Source organism: Hevea brasiliensis, chromosome 14 (assembly GCF_030052815.1).
Source record: "Hevea brasiliensis isolate MT/VB/25A 57/8 chromosome 14, ASM3005281v1, whole genome shotgun sequence".
Classification (NCBI taxonomy): domain Eukaryota; kingdom Viridiplantae; phylum Streptophyta; class Magnoliopsida; order Malpighiales; family Euphorbiaceae; genus Hevea; species Hevea brasiliensis.
The window spans coordinates 24,955,253-24,969,667 of NC_079506.1; the positions used below are offsets into that span (position 1 = coordinate 24,955,253).

Here is a 14,415-nt window from a genome sequence, read left to right on the forward strand (position 1 = left end):
TATCTGCACCAAATCTTGAATCATTCCGGTATCATTGATCATTCTGGTTTCTTGCATATGATTATGAGGGAAGGACAACCATGTCGTTTTATGATGTTCCTCATCTTAACCAAGTATCTTTTGGGGGATGTTACTGTGATGCACTTTTAGCATTAAATCTGCTAGATCTTTCGAGTTTCATTACTCAGCTGACGTCCCTTGAATTGGTCCTCCCAACCGAAAAATGGTTTATAACGAATTTCTCAAATCTTCCACGTTTTCCTACCATGGAAATTCTCAAGCATTTGCTGCTTTCATTGTCTGAAGAAACTGATGAAAGCTTTCTCATCTACTTCTGCTTGATGGAGGCTTCTCCTTCGTTGCAGAGATCGTCACTGAAGTTGGGATGGTCCGTTTATGGTGATACGAAACTGGAGTTTACAAGGAGTCCAGAATTTACTTGGCGTCCAAAACATCAATGCCTAAAGGTGGTGGGAATAGTCGGGTATAGAGAGTATGCTAATCATGACAAACTAGTCATGCACTTGGCTGAGTATGCCACCTCGCTTGAAAAGATAATTATTGATCCCAGAAGCTACCAGTGCTCAGAGGTTTCAAGAACCATGCTCAGAGGTTGCAATCCAGGCTACCCCCATCGGTGGAATTGGAGATACTTCAATCTACTTGTTTTCGCATTTGAACCATTACCTACTTGTAAACCTGGTGTCTTCAATTTTTATCGAAGAGGCTGTTTTCTATTTTATGTTCCCTGTTTACTGTTCTTAATCAAAATAAATGATGAAAGTGAAACCAAAACATTAAGTAGATCAATAAACCAATGAGCTTCATCTTTGAGTTCAAATTTTACCAACCAGAATTCTGTTAAATCAACAAACCAAAGAGTCCATAACTGCTTTGAACCTGCATCAGAAATAAAGGGGAAAAAATGTAATTTTTGACCAACCTTTTGGAACAGGGGAATGACATTATCTTTCATTCCCTCTCCTTTGGCTTCAACTCTAGACAGAACCTGGACATGCTATGATCATCTTTTTGTAACTAGATCATATAGCATGCAAGGTTCTATGCATCCAAACCTCCTCTATAACCCTTTGTTTACATGAGAAGAATTGCTTCTCTTCTTTGCTGCTTATATCGAGTTGATGTCCCCATTTAAGATCTTGATTCAATCCACAAAGATTATGGCATGAAAGCAAGCTTGTATATGGATAAAGCAGATTATAAAGACGAAGCTATCTTTACAGTATTTTAATTAAGAATCAGAGGATTCAGGCATCCCTTTCCTCTCCTTTAGTCCCAAACAAAATTTATGTTCCTCCATCTGTGGTGCAATGGACACAATTTTCTCAAAGATCTCATTCAGTTGAGGCTATGAAACTACTCTGATGCAATTCAATGTAACATTATAACTCTAGCTTTGGCATTTCCGGGGGACTTGCAATCTTCATATCCTTAACCAATCCATGCAACATATGATGTATGCTCTCAATTTGGGGATGCAATGGGGATCCCACTAGAAATTCATGGACAACTCCATTAATGCTGATCCAACTACATCCAGGCTGTTTCTTGACTCCTTTCTCCTTCATAAACCACCTCAGTGCTGATACATCACTCCATCGATGATCAACTGCAAATACATTAGCCAACATCACATAGCCTGCAGAATTAGCTGGGTCTACTTCAAGAAACCTCTTGTAAACAAGTTTAGCCATATCTGGTTTAGAATGGAGCAGGCAACCACCAAGCAATGCTCCCCACACAAAATTATTAGGCTTAAAAGGCATTGAGGTAGCAACCTTGATTGCTTCTTCCAAATGGCCATTTCGTGCAAGAAGATCAATATAGCAAGCATAATGTTCTAATTTAGGAAGGATAACAAAGCTTGAGCTCATGTCTCGGAAAATCTTTCGTCCTTCATCTGATAATCCTGAGTGGCTGCATGCCCATAAAAGGCCAAGGAATGTTCCAGCATTGGGATGTAAACCAAACTCTTGCATAGTGGAGAAAAGTTTAACTGCCTCCATCCCTTCACCATTTATAGCAAGACCCATTATCATGGTATTGAACGAGACAACATCTTTGGAAACCATCTGGTTGAAAACCTCCTTTGCCTTGTCCAAACTCCCACATTTAGAGTACATGTCTATCAATGAAGTTGATAGGAATGTGTTGAATTCTAGAACACCTTTGCTTCCTTTAGATTTCAAGTAATCATGAACCCACTTTCCAAGCTCTAGATCACCAATTTGAGCACAAGCTGAAAGCACGCTAACCATTGTGACATGGTTGGGTCTACAAGTAGGATTCTCCGCCATTAATCGAAAAAGACTCAAAGCCTCCAAAGGGAAACCATTTTGAACGTATGCATTTATCATAGAATTCCAAGGAAGTACACTTCTTTTTCCATTACAAGAAATATCATCAAATCTTTCCCTACTCTTTTCAATCTTTCCCCATTTTCCATACAAATAAACAAGAACATTGTTGAGTGAATCACAACTAGAAGTCTTGGATTCAATACCGTTAGTGAATTCTGATAAAGCAGTTACCCATTTCTCAATTTGGAAGATCTCAAGGTTCGAACATGCTGACAAAACACTGACCATTGTATCATTCTCGGGCCTCAACTTCTCCCTAACCATCATCACACAGAAGAGCCTCAAAACTTCCTCAGATTGACCAGACTGAGCAAAACCAGCAATCAAAGAAGTCCAACAACAAACCACACCTTTGTCAGGCATTTCATCAAACAACAAACGGGCAGAGGCCAAATCTTTAAAGCACTTAGCATAAACAGCTACAAGACCATTGCAAACAAAAGGATCAGTAATAAGACCAACTTTTAAGATGTGGGTATGAACTTGTTGCACATAAACCACATATTTGGCACCAAAACACGCCTTCAAGATAAACGAAAAGGTCAAGTCATTAGGGGAAAGGGACTGCCGTTTTAATCTACGGAAGAGAAAGAAAGAGTCGTGGAAATGACCTTCATATGCGAAGACTCTGATAATGGCGTTAAACGGAAACAAATTGGGTCCCTGCAGTTGATCAAAAACGCGAAGAGCAAGATGAGATGGGTAATGGCCAATAAGACGAGTTGCTATCAAGTTGTCTTGGTGTGCATGGAGACGGAAGACTCTGGCATGGATTTGAAGGAGATGGCCATGTGGAATGGGACCTTGCAAGAGAGTAGAGAGACTAATGAAGCTAGGAGGACCTGATTTGCAATAGATAGAACCGGCAAGGTTGAAGTAGCAGGTTTTCAAGGAGTCTGGAAGTTTAAGTTGTTGAAAGATTGGATAAAAGTAAGGTTTTTGAGTCGTGAAAGTGTGAAATCTCATATCAAAACTACGAATTATTCATCAAAAATGACCATTCATGAGGCTTGGTCATGGGTACAGCTTCTGGCGCCAAATGAAGCAGAGTTCCAACTGACTTCGCCTCAAATATAAACAGCAGTAGGAGATGCAGGCTTGATTTTTTGGTTTAAGGATTATTGACGCAATGAAAAGGAGAGTTTATTAGGCGCACATTTATAATCTCTGTATCATAAGGAAAATTTACTGTTTTACGACACATATATATATATATATATATATATATATATATATATATATTCCATAATTTCTTTCATGAAAAGGTTACTATTTTAAATTTGAAAATGTAATTTACTTTTTTTTCCGCTTCCTTCGTTTCTATCATGAAAAATTGATTATGTATTTAAAATATAAATATATGGTATGATTTAAGAGATCGCTCATGTAATAAGTTGAGTCAAAACAAAAAATTTTCCTTCTAAATTATTTATAATTTAATGATACCTAAGTGTTTTTTTTTTTAAAAGACAAATAATACGTATATGGGTCAAAAACAGGACACATACTTTGATAAATTTATGATAATTTTATCAAGATCAGCTAACCCATATAACCTATACACATACACTTTCCATAATCGATATAGGAGCCATTAGGCTTAGCCCACTAGAAGACTTATGTAAGTTGGGCTACACTCACATACACCAGCTCACTCCTCTTGACATTGAGTTTTTTTTTTCTCAAAGAGAGAAAGCACATGCTTAAATCAAGGACATGACACATACCTTGACAAAATCCTGATAATTTTGTCAAGGCCTGCTAACCCATATAACTTATACACACATATTTTTCTATAACTGATGTGAGCGTCTGAAAGCTCGATAACTAAGCGTTTGAAGTATAATTATTATCAAAATATTATTTAATTGAATAAAGATATAGTTATATAGTATTTTGCTTATATATTTAATTATTTGAAATGTTTTAAGAAATATTTTTAAAAGATATAAAGAAAATAAATAAAAATTGAAAATAAATATAAAAAATAAAGAATAAGAGGCCAACAAAATATATATAAATAAGTTCTCGTAAGATTAAGATTACTTAGTGATATTTATGTAAATTGTTTTTTTTTTTTTTAATTCGTTAGTTACTAAAGTATCATTTCATAAGTTTGAGAGAAAAACTTAGTTATTATATCTTCTTTTTACATCAACAGGGGCTAGCTTGATTTTATGTATAATATTAATTTATATATTTTATAATTGTAGCTTTTAATTTTTCTATTTATTATTATAAATTTTTTTATTATAAAGAATTAAATATATGAATTTATAATTATAATGGACAATAAAAAAAATGACTTTGGTTTAGATAATTTATAACTATGAGTCTCAATTTTTTTAATATTAAATTAAATTGTAGTTGTAATAGACAATAAAAAGATAGCTTTGATTTAGATAATTTACAATGATAATTTTTTTCTATTAAATGCTATTGACACTTTCATTAATAGAAATTGTAAAACTGATAGGAAATAGGGGTAAAATAGATAAATAAAAAAAATTAATAAAATATCATTTGTCACTTTCTGATAAAATTTATTTTGACACTAATTTTATTATATTTATTATACTTAAATTATAAATAATTGATAAGCAGTGAAAAAAAAAATCAATTATAATGGAAAAATCAAACTAAACTACTTCAATTTGATTTTTTATTTAGTTTTTTCAATTAGTTTGATTAATATTTTTTAAAGTACAATTTTGAATTTGATTATTTTTATTTTAAAAAAATTGAAAAATTGAACTGGTCAATATTTTTTATGACTTTTTTTTAATTTTTATGAGCTTTTATACAATATAATTTATAATTAATAGAATTTATAATAGTACCAATAGAAATTAAAAAGCCCCACAAAATAGGTCCAAACTAATAAATCAAGTTAAATTAAAAATTTTTATTTATTTTGACTCGACTCGATCTTTATTTTATTTCAGTTAAATTTGATTGAAATACATCTCTAGTCATAATATAGTATGATATTATTAGTATAGTATATAAATAACATGATAAATTAAATCTATTTAAAATATTCTTTCTTAAAATTATCATATTATATCTACTTTTATTTACAGGACAAATTATAGGATAACAGTAAGATTTATCATAAAAAAAAAATTATAAATTGGTCGTTGCTATTTGAAAATAAAATAATTTAGTCCCTTGACCTTAATTGCGTTAACAACTTAATTCTTTTTTTCAAATTAAATATAAATTATAGTTAATGACATGTGAAATATATAAAAAAAAAAAGTCTTATTTATTCAATTTTTCCCCTTCTCTTTCGTCTCTCCCCTAAGATCTATTTGGATAAATTGAGAAAAAGGTAAATAATGAAACAGCAAAAATAAATAGATAAAGAAAAGAGTAAAAAAAATTATAACTAAAAAATATTATATTTAAAAAGAGGTAAATTAATAGAAAAATGAAGAAACGTAATATAAATTATTTATATTTAAAAAGAGATACAAAAATAATAAATTTAAGAGATAAATATAAAATAATTATAACTCTCACTTCTGTTATCACCCCTCCATACAACCTAATTTTCCAATTTAGAGCATTAAAAAAAATTAAAATTTAAGACGTAAAAAAATGTAAGACCTACCTTTAATTACTTTTATTCTCTATTAATTCGTTCTTTCCAAACAAATGACCGTAATCATTTATTCCTCCTTAACGTTGTTTACCCCTCCTTCATCCTTGTCTACCCCTCCATCACCCTCATTCAAACAAAATAGCCCTTAAGGGCGGCCACCGAATTTGTCTTAGTCTTAGCAGTTTCTGATTCAAGATTGAAGGAATTGGAAACAGAATCACAAAATCCCCCCAATACCAATGCCAGTTTCAGTTTTGATCAAATACAACAGTAGCACTTGATTTCAATTTTTTTTTTTTTTTTTCAGGAGAAAAATATATAATTTTTCATTAGCAATTCATACAAACTCATTGCCAAATCAAATAAACTATATCAGAAAATAGCATCATTACTCGGTTTAACACTAAAGTTCTAATGTTATAATCCACAAAGTACTAGAGTATAAATAAGCAAAACCAAAATAACCCAAAAAAGTTATTTTTAATAGCAATTACTCCAGATCAATTCACAGGATATCAAACACCATGGATATAGATTCAAGTGATGAGAACAGAAGAACCCAGATCAAAAAACACCAGTTTTCTTTTTCCTCTAACCAGAATAATTACACAACAAATTTCAATAAGTATTCTTAAAATAAACAAAATAAGTATTCTTTTACACATAAAAGTAAATGATTTATTCATCCTCAAAAGCATAATCGCCCATCTCACTTCAAGCCTCTTCATGATGATAAACAAATTTTGTATACACCAACAAACATCTCTATGTACAGATGGAAGCATGTGAAATAGAATACCTTCAAGCCACTTGATCATCTCCACAAGCATCAATTTTTTCCACAGTGCTTGTCAAGGATAGAAGTTCCATCAACTCCATCCGATACTCGAGGCCTCGAAGATAGTGTCCCAGAAGCATACACCTTATGGATAAAAGACAAAAGGAGGGGAAAGTAATAATATTAGAATCTAAATAGCCATTTAAAATATTCATCAAATCCAATGAGGTGGTATTTCTACTACTGGATATTTTGTTTGCCTTGTCTATACTTTTATTTCATGTCATGATGCTTATTAATTTATTTAGGCTTCAACAAATGGCAAGAAATATGCAGCTAACCATAATCTAATCATCATCAATCTCCAGCTAGGCTGAAGTTCCAATTTCGAAAGTGAAAAAGGAGAAAAGGGGTGAGGAGGGAGAAAATGGAGAAAGAGTGTGGCCTACCAGAAGAGTAGACGCGCCAGATAATCCCTTGTTAAAGAAATGAGGGGCTGGAACTGAAGTGAAGTGTTTTCAACAAGTTCTGCACAATCTTCACTCCCAATATTCCGTGTTCCAGTTGATGCATTCTCTGATTGAGGTGGAACTTTGGAATGCATCTTAGGTGAAAGAGTTGCAAGGAGACCATGGACTACAGAATGGATTATTTCTTTCAATTCAGGGGATGTAGGTTCTGACAACTCAGCCACCTGTTCATTTACAATTGCGTTAGATGCAAATAATACTTGAAGTTAATAGATTAAGCAGGTTCCATGTGTGTGTGTGTGTGTGTGTGTGTGTGTGAGGGAGAGAGAGAGATAGAAAGAAGGGCAGAATGCTTGGCCAAACAGGGTAGGAATCATATCCATACTAGACACAGAAGACTCATGCAACAAAGGCAAAACAAGAAAGCGGGAAAAGAAAAAATCCATGTGCTATTGGTTATGTAAGAGACTTGAATCAGGACGAAGAACAGATATACTAGTACAAGAATGTTTTGCTATAACCTGATAGATTGCACTAAGCAGGGCCAACAGTTAAGCCAAAAGCCATATCTTGTCCCTAAGCATCACCAACATAAATTAGACTAAACTTCAGTAGCATCAGTATGTAAAATCATTGCAATCAAATTTAAAAGATTATAGGAAGCAAAGTGAGCTTTCATGGCTTTCAGGATTGGCATGAACTAAAAATTAATAATCAACATGCTTTACAAAATTTCAAATGTGAACAAATAAAGACAATTTTCAAAGGAAACTTCCAATTAAAACAATGTCACAGTCAATAACAGCAGCTGCATTTCAAATTTGAACTTCGTTTGTCTTTATGAAGAACAGAAAACATCAAGAAAATTTTGTAGATAAAGGTGAGTCCCTAGCTTGCCTTTGCAAAAAAGGGGAAAATTTTGGGGAAAAAAAAACCTTGACAACAGGATGTTATTACTACTAGCATTATTAGCCAGTAATCACCAACCTTGACATCTGCATATGATAGTAGCACATCATTACAGGCAAAAGTTTGGTAATTTAGAAAACATTGGCAAAAACTTAACCAGAAGAGCAAGCTTTAGAGATTAAAACCTTTTCTGGTTGTAGTGATCTTAAGTAGTCCAGTAAATCATTCTTTTCTTCACCAACAAACCGTTGCATCTGAAGAGCAGCGCTTTTCCTCTTGACTTCATGCAGTTCCTTTAACGAACAACAAAAGAATTGTGAGAATGCATCCTAACCATAATAATGGACTACTGGAACCGGCACCACCTTAGGAATCCAAACTCCTTAAGTGGTTCCTTTAAGATGCAGGAGTTAAAAGGCTAACCATCTTCCCCCTCCTCTTCTTTACCTTTCTTTTCCCATGAAATATAAATCCCACATACAATTTCCTTATTAATTGTTTTTACATCTCATTAAATGCATAATTCATACATGATAATATGTACACAATCTCAAGAAGAAAAGGGAAGTTTTATTTACAAAGCCATTTAAAGATGAACCTCTCGTTGTTTCTTATTAAAATGCACAGTAAAAACTAAAAACAAATCTTTGGTTGTCGCTTCAAATCTAAGTTTTTTGTGAAAAAAAAAAAAAATCTTTCATTTATACAGAGTTAAACTGATACTCATTATCAAAAAAAAAAAAAAGCATGACCTTGAGCGATTAGCACATTATAGAAAATATTACATATAAACACAAGTAACTTATCAATTTTATAATGCTAAAGCCCCCAACCCACAAATATAAATAAATACTTAATAGTCTAACTCAGCCACTGCAGAGCATGTATCTGAAAATCACTAAATAAATAAAAACTGTCACTAAGAGGCTTGGGTGAGGGGCAAAAAAAAGAATAAAGAATAAAGAAATCTCACTGAAAGGAAGCCATATTCCCTACACCCTTAACACTCACATTATCAGTTCCAACAACCTAAACTAAGAAAGCCCAACTCCATCTGTTACATTCTAAAAGCAGTTAGTGTGACGCTAATATTTAATAAAGAAAACACTATAATATCTATATTCAATTTCCCATTTCAAAATGAAGACCTCAAGTCCACCTTTTCTGATAATTAGGCAAGGGGTGGGAAGGAGTTCTGAAGGGATAAACAATGAACTAAAGTTGAAGTCCAAAACCTTAACAAATTTTCTTCTTCAGTAAAACAAGAATTTTGCATTAATATAGACAAATAAAAAAAATTACAAAGAAACAAAAAAAATTTCATACATAGAAAAGCAAGTCAAAAAAAAGAAGGCTAAAAAAAAAAGCCTTTCTTCTAAAAAACCAACTCCACTTATTGGACATGTATATAACAACAAATGCCACACACAAGAACTGAAATATTCAATAGACGAGTTATTGGTTAACTATGGGGTAACTAATTTTGCTAAAGACGCAACTGTGGCACAATGCTCCAACCCTTACACCTCTACATGAGAAAGCCAGGCACTCGGCTCATGCACCTAGGCACACATCTTATTCTCAAGGCTCTATAAAGGCCTGCCTTCTTTGTTTCCACCTCCAGCAAGCACTTTCATTAGCTTAAAAACAAAAACACTACCACTAGACTTGGAATTTACCGATCCACTAGAATATAGTGTCGAAACCTAGGAAATCACAAGAATTAGTCAGGGAGGATAAAAATTCATGGGAATCTCATCAAACTACCACACCCAAGATTGCAGACAACCCATAGACACTCATGCTCCTTTAATCCCTCTCCTAGTACCTTTATTTTCAATCTTCTCTCATCTTTATTGCTTATTGGACTCCTTTGTTTCTAGTTTATCAAAAATCGTCCACTTTTTTAACACCACTAGCATTGGTAATGTAAGTCCTTTACTTTAGGATTTTTTTGAGATTCCTTCATTTATTTTTTCCCCCAAAAAAGACACTAACATGCTATTTAGGTCATCTCTTTCTTGATTATTTGCCCTCTATTTCTAAAAAAACAAACAATAACATGTTGTTTAGCTCTGTTTCTAGGCTATCAAAAATTAATTTTCCCCCTTTTTTTCTAACAACATTAATAGTGCTATTGGGCTTTGTTTGTTGATATAAAAAATTTAGGGGTGTTTTTTTGCATTAAATGGCCGAAATTTGGGTTTATTTTATTTTCTAATAAGTTCTTATAGTGTTCTCTTAACGATAAAAATCTATATTCAATTATGTATTTTTCTATGCTTATCAATATTTTGTAGATTAGTAATTTTAGCAAGTTTGGTTAAATAGAGCTATATAACAATGATTATTTGATTTTAATTTTTTTTTTCACCTCACTCAGGTACACGCCTCACGCCTTCAATAACTATGGGGCGTAACTACGAACAAGAAAATTGATCTTTTTTACAACTAATCCTAAATACCTTTTTTTTTTTTTTTTGGCAAGTCAATGCTTAAAATATTTTCTTTTTCATTTCAGTCATAAAACTTTCAAAAAATTACAAATTAAGTCCTAAATCTTTTTCTCTCTCTTTCTTCTTTGTTCATTAACCCACACATGCAACCAAATAAAGACAACATAATCTTTTGGGTCTTGTGAATCTATCTAATATCCATGGAGCATTTACTAGCTCCAACCATGCTACACTTACAGGTCACTCATAAAGGATATCCTTGCTTAAGTAATTTATAATGGGAAACTAGAAAAACCATTAATTTGACTTCTTCATTAACCAATGTAAGTTCCTAGAACACATACCTTTTTAACAGAAGATAAACGAGACTGCAAATCAAGAATATATTGCCGAGCTTCAGAGGACATTTCACCAAGGCCTTCAATACTAATATTATCAGATGGATCTTCAGTTCTTTTTTCAAATTTGACATTTTTTCCATAATATTGATTTGCTTTCGCACTGTCTACCTCTGTTCCTTGCAAATTATGTTTAGAGTTTTCTGGCTTTTGGTTTTCAATATTTCCTTCATGCGCATAGAGGTTTCTTTCAAGGCAAAGCCTATACTCAGCATTCCGCAATGTATACCTACAATTCAACCAGAAATAAGATTCATAAAAAACAAATATTGTACAATAGAATAATAGTTAAAATATTATTATGACATGCTACTGAAAATTTGGTATCTGGTACTTCAAGCAATTAAATAACTTCAGATGCAACTAACAATAGCATAGCCAATTCCCTACTTTTAGATTGATAAGATCTAGAAATAATGCCTTATTCAAACTGCAAGAAGCCCCATTTCTGTGAGCTAAATCCCTAAGACAATTGATGGCACAAAAACAGTTACTAGTATGATGTCAATCCATTCTGACTTTGAAGGAAGACAACAAAAATAAAGCATGCATAAGAATTACAGAATAAATATATTACCCAGTCATCATTGAGGAGACCAATAACTTGGAGAGGGGTTCCCACAAAGACTCAATGAAAACTTTAAAGCGATCAGATGGAAGTAAGCCCAACATTCCAGAGATAGTCCTCTTCATAGCATCCAATGTAGTAGGTGGAACATCTCTCTGAATAAGACTCACATCCAATGGTTCTATTTCTTGTATCAAATCTGAGAGAACTGATTTCTGAAAGAACAAACACCCAGAATCAATTTGGAGAAGAACAATTACCAGTAAGAATGGGCAATTGTAAAATGCAATATGCATATTAATTTCCTACTTATAGATAATTGTCTTCCCATGTAACTACCAGGACCTATTAATGACAAGAAGCCACAGAAATATTGGTCAATCTTCAATTAGGTTGTATCTGATGCACATGTAGCGATAAGAAAACCCAACAAAAGCCAAATAAAAATTTCAACAAGTGAAATAAAAGGCATCTACCTCATACAACTCATGGGCCCTGTTCTAATTACAAAGAGTAATGCAGAAATTTAGGCTTGTTAATTTGAATGCAGTACAACCTTGTTCCAAAATAATAACTTTACGATCTAGAAATTTCCTATAATTTATTCTATTTATTTCTCCCGTAATAAGTGCACCCCATCCGAAAATAAGTATATTTATATGTGGGTACATGCACACGCAAACGCAAGCGTGCATGCACACAATTCAGAAGATTCAAACTTTACAACATTCCAATAAAAGACAAACAAGTGGCAAAATGTTTAAGCATGTGACATTGTGTTCCCAATAACCAATGGAAGGTTAACCCTTTTATAAAATTTTCCAGAATAAATGGCTTAACATCCAACCACAAACTAACTCTTGATTATGAATTGTTAAAAAATTTACATTTCATTGGATGCCATTTTGGTAAGCTTTTAAATGTTCTCAGGTGCCTACTACTAATGGTGATTTATGTCCATACTAAAGGTCTTAGGTTTTTCCACAATGCAGGCATCCACAATCAATCTTCCGCTAATAAATAAAGAGGAATTCCATAACTTGAAGTATCACTTCAGATTGAACTGTATAGTTCAACCAATTCATATCACCAGCAACTGATATCTCCAGTAAAGACAACAAAGATTCATGTATGCTTTCAACTACATTCCCTGCTCATTTCATACCATTAACAGACCCTGAATAAGTACTCAGGGGTGATGTAGCACAGTGGAATAAAACAATTTGATAAGGCTATTGCATGCAGCTCTTTTCAAGACATTTTTGTCCAATATACTGATAGAACCTTACAGGTGAGACTACAATGAGAATTAAGAATGTAGAAAAGTAAGTAGTGGATTAATTAATTCATAAATTCTTCTAGAGTCAGCGATCTTGAGGCCTAATAATCAAGGGCTTCTTGCAATAAGTTGGATAGATTAAAGTTTGAATATTGACTAAATGGATCTGAATTCCCTCATGCAGATTGAAACATATAATAACTTTTGTATAACTCCAACCGCTTGTCAATTTTAGATTAAATAAGTGAAATTTTTGTTAAAAAAAATCAATTTTATATTTTCAGAAAGTAAGCTAAACCATTCATTTTGAATTCAGATTGAATTATACATCTATGACAGTAGCACGAAGAACTAATATAAATATTAAAAAAGAATCATAATATATGCTTTGATTACGCCCAATCAACTTCACACTGCAGCAGTCCATGACAAAAACTGAGATATCAATTCGTTCAAGTAAAGACCTGAAGAAATCAGTTCAAACAAAACAATTTATCATTTCGCTTTGAGAAGTCTCAAAGATTCAATATTTCCACTTTGTCACAACTTCCCAACAATACCTGAACTAAACTCTACAACTGCCATGAAATACACAAACCCAAAACCCTGAATATACATGTACGCACAAACAATTCAAGTCAATTCAATTCAAAGAAAGAAAATAGAATCTACAAACACTAACCTTATCAGTAGAACCCGACTTGCGATCAAAAACGAAATCATCGAAAGAGGAGTCGGAATTAGAGGAAGCAAGAATTAGGGTTCGGATTTTTCTAGGGTTTGAGTTAAGAGTAGAAGTCAGAGGAGAAAGAGGGAAGGAAAGAGAGGAAGAAGGGGAATTGTGGGGGTTGGAAAAGGAGAGGAACAGAGGAGGAGGAAGAGATGAGGAGAGAAAGGAGGCAAAGGTTGCCATAAAAAACAACCTTAGTTTGCAGTCTCTTTCTCTTCTCCTTCTTTCCTCTTCGTGTACCGCCTGTGTGTCGAATGGGAAAGCGTCAGCCACAATATAATTCTGGAAGAAGACAAAGCCCAATTGCTTGAACAATGGATGTTGAGCGAACACGTTTGGCGAATAGACTCCAGTCAATATCAATGCAAGGATAAATTACAATCAAATCCCTGAACTTTAGTAAAATTCATTTGATGTAAGTTTTAGTAACAATTTAGGCCCTAAAACTTAGTCTTATTAATAAATTAGTCCTTCTACTAAGTATAGTCCCAATTTGCCATTGGGCTTAGATGATTTGACAAGATTACCCTTTGATATAAAAATTTGTAAAAAATTCGAATACTCTTGTGCTATGAAATAAGTTTAAAATCGAGTTTTAGATAAATAGCCATTCACTTTTGTCCTCTCTCATGCCAAATATTTTAAAACAAAAATATATATTTAGAGATAATTTTATTATGCTTCTATAAAATTTTAATTAGCTACATTTAAAAATCGCCTTAAATTTTAATTAGCTACAGTAAGAAGATTACTTTTTTTGACCTGATTTTGCAATTTTCATGGCAAGGAAAACCCAACCAAAGGGCAGTTCTGTCATTAAAAAATTTTTCTTACAAACT

At 32.9% G+C, this 14,415-nt stretch overlaps 2 protein-coding genes across 3 annotated transcripts; both read right to left on the reverse strand.

Moving 5' to 3' along the window:
* Positions 1-802: 802 nt before the first annotated feature.
* LOC110651071 (pentatricopeptide repeat-containing protein At3g29230) lies at positions 803-3,522 on the reverse strand. 2 transcript variants are annotated; one of them, XM_058135191.1, is made up of 2 exons: positions 2,993-3,522; positions 803-2,800 (listed from the first exon to the last, which is right to left on the reverse strand). In XM_058135191.1, exons 1-2 carry the CDS (start codon positions 3,345-3,347, stop codon positions 1,404-1,406), a joined length of 1,752 nt encoding a protein of 583 aa, XP_057991174.1. In that variant the 5' UTR covers positions 3,348-3,522; the 3' UTR covers positions 803-1,403. The 2 variants fall into 2 exon arrangements, with proteins under 2 accessions (XP_057991174.1, XP_057991173.1); XM_058135190.1 differs by having other exon boundaries at positions 803-3,522.
* Positions 3,523-6,550: 3,028 nt separating this feature from the next.
* On the reverse strand, positions 6,551-13,927 carry LOC110651070 (uncharacterized). Its single transcript, XM_021806259.2, has 6 exons — positions 13,529-13,927; positions 11,577-11,782; positions 10,946-11,228; positions 8,331-8,438; positions 7,216-7,460; positions 6,551-6,910 (listed from the first exon to the last, which is right to left on the reverse strand). The coding sequence occupies exons 1-6, from the start codon at positions 13,757-13,759 to the stop codon at positions 6,790-6,792; spliced, it is 1,194 nt and encodes a 397-aa protein (XP_021661951.2). The 5' UTR covers positions 13,760-13,927; the 3' UTR covers positions 6,551-6,789.
* Between the last annotated feature and the right edge of the window lie 488 nt (positions 13,928-14,415).

Coding starts and splice junctions, on each gene's coding strand:
- LOC110651071 (XM_058135190.1), bottom strand. CDS start 3,347: ATGAGATTTCACACTTTCACGACTCAAAAACCTTACTTTTATCCAATC.
- LOC110651070 (XM_021806259.2), bottom strand. CDS start 13,759: ATGGCAACCTTTGCCTCCTTTCTCTCCTCATCTCTTCCTCCTCCTCTG. Junction 11,229..11,576: donor GTCTCCTCAATGATGACTGG/GTAATATATTTA, acceptor GTTGAATTGTAG/GTATACATTGCGGAATGCTG. Junction 6,911..7,215: donor CTGGCGCGTCTACTCTTCTG/GTAGGCCACACT, acceptor TTTATCCATAAG/GTGTATGCTTCTGGGACACT.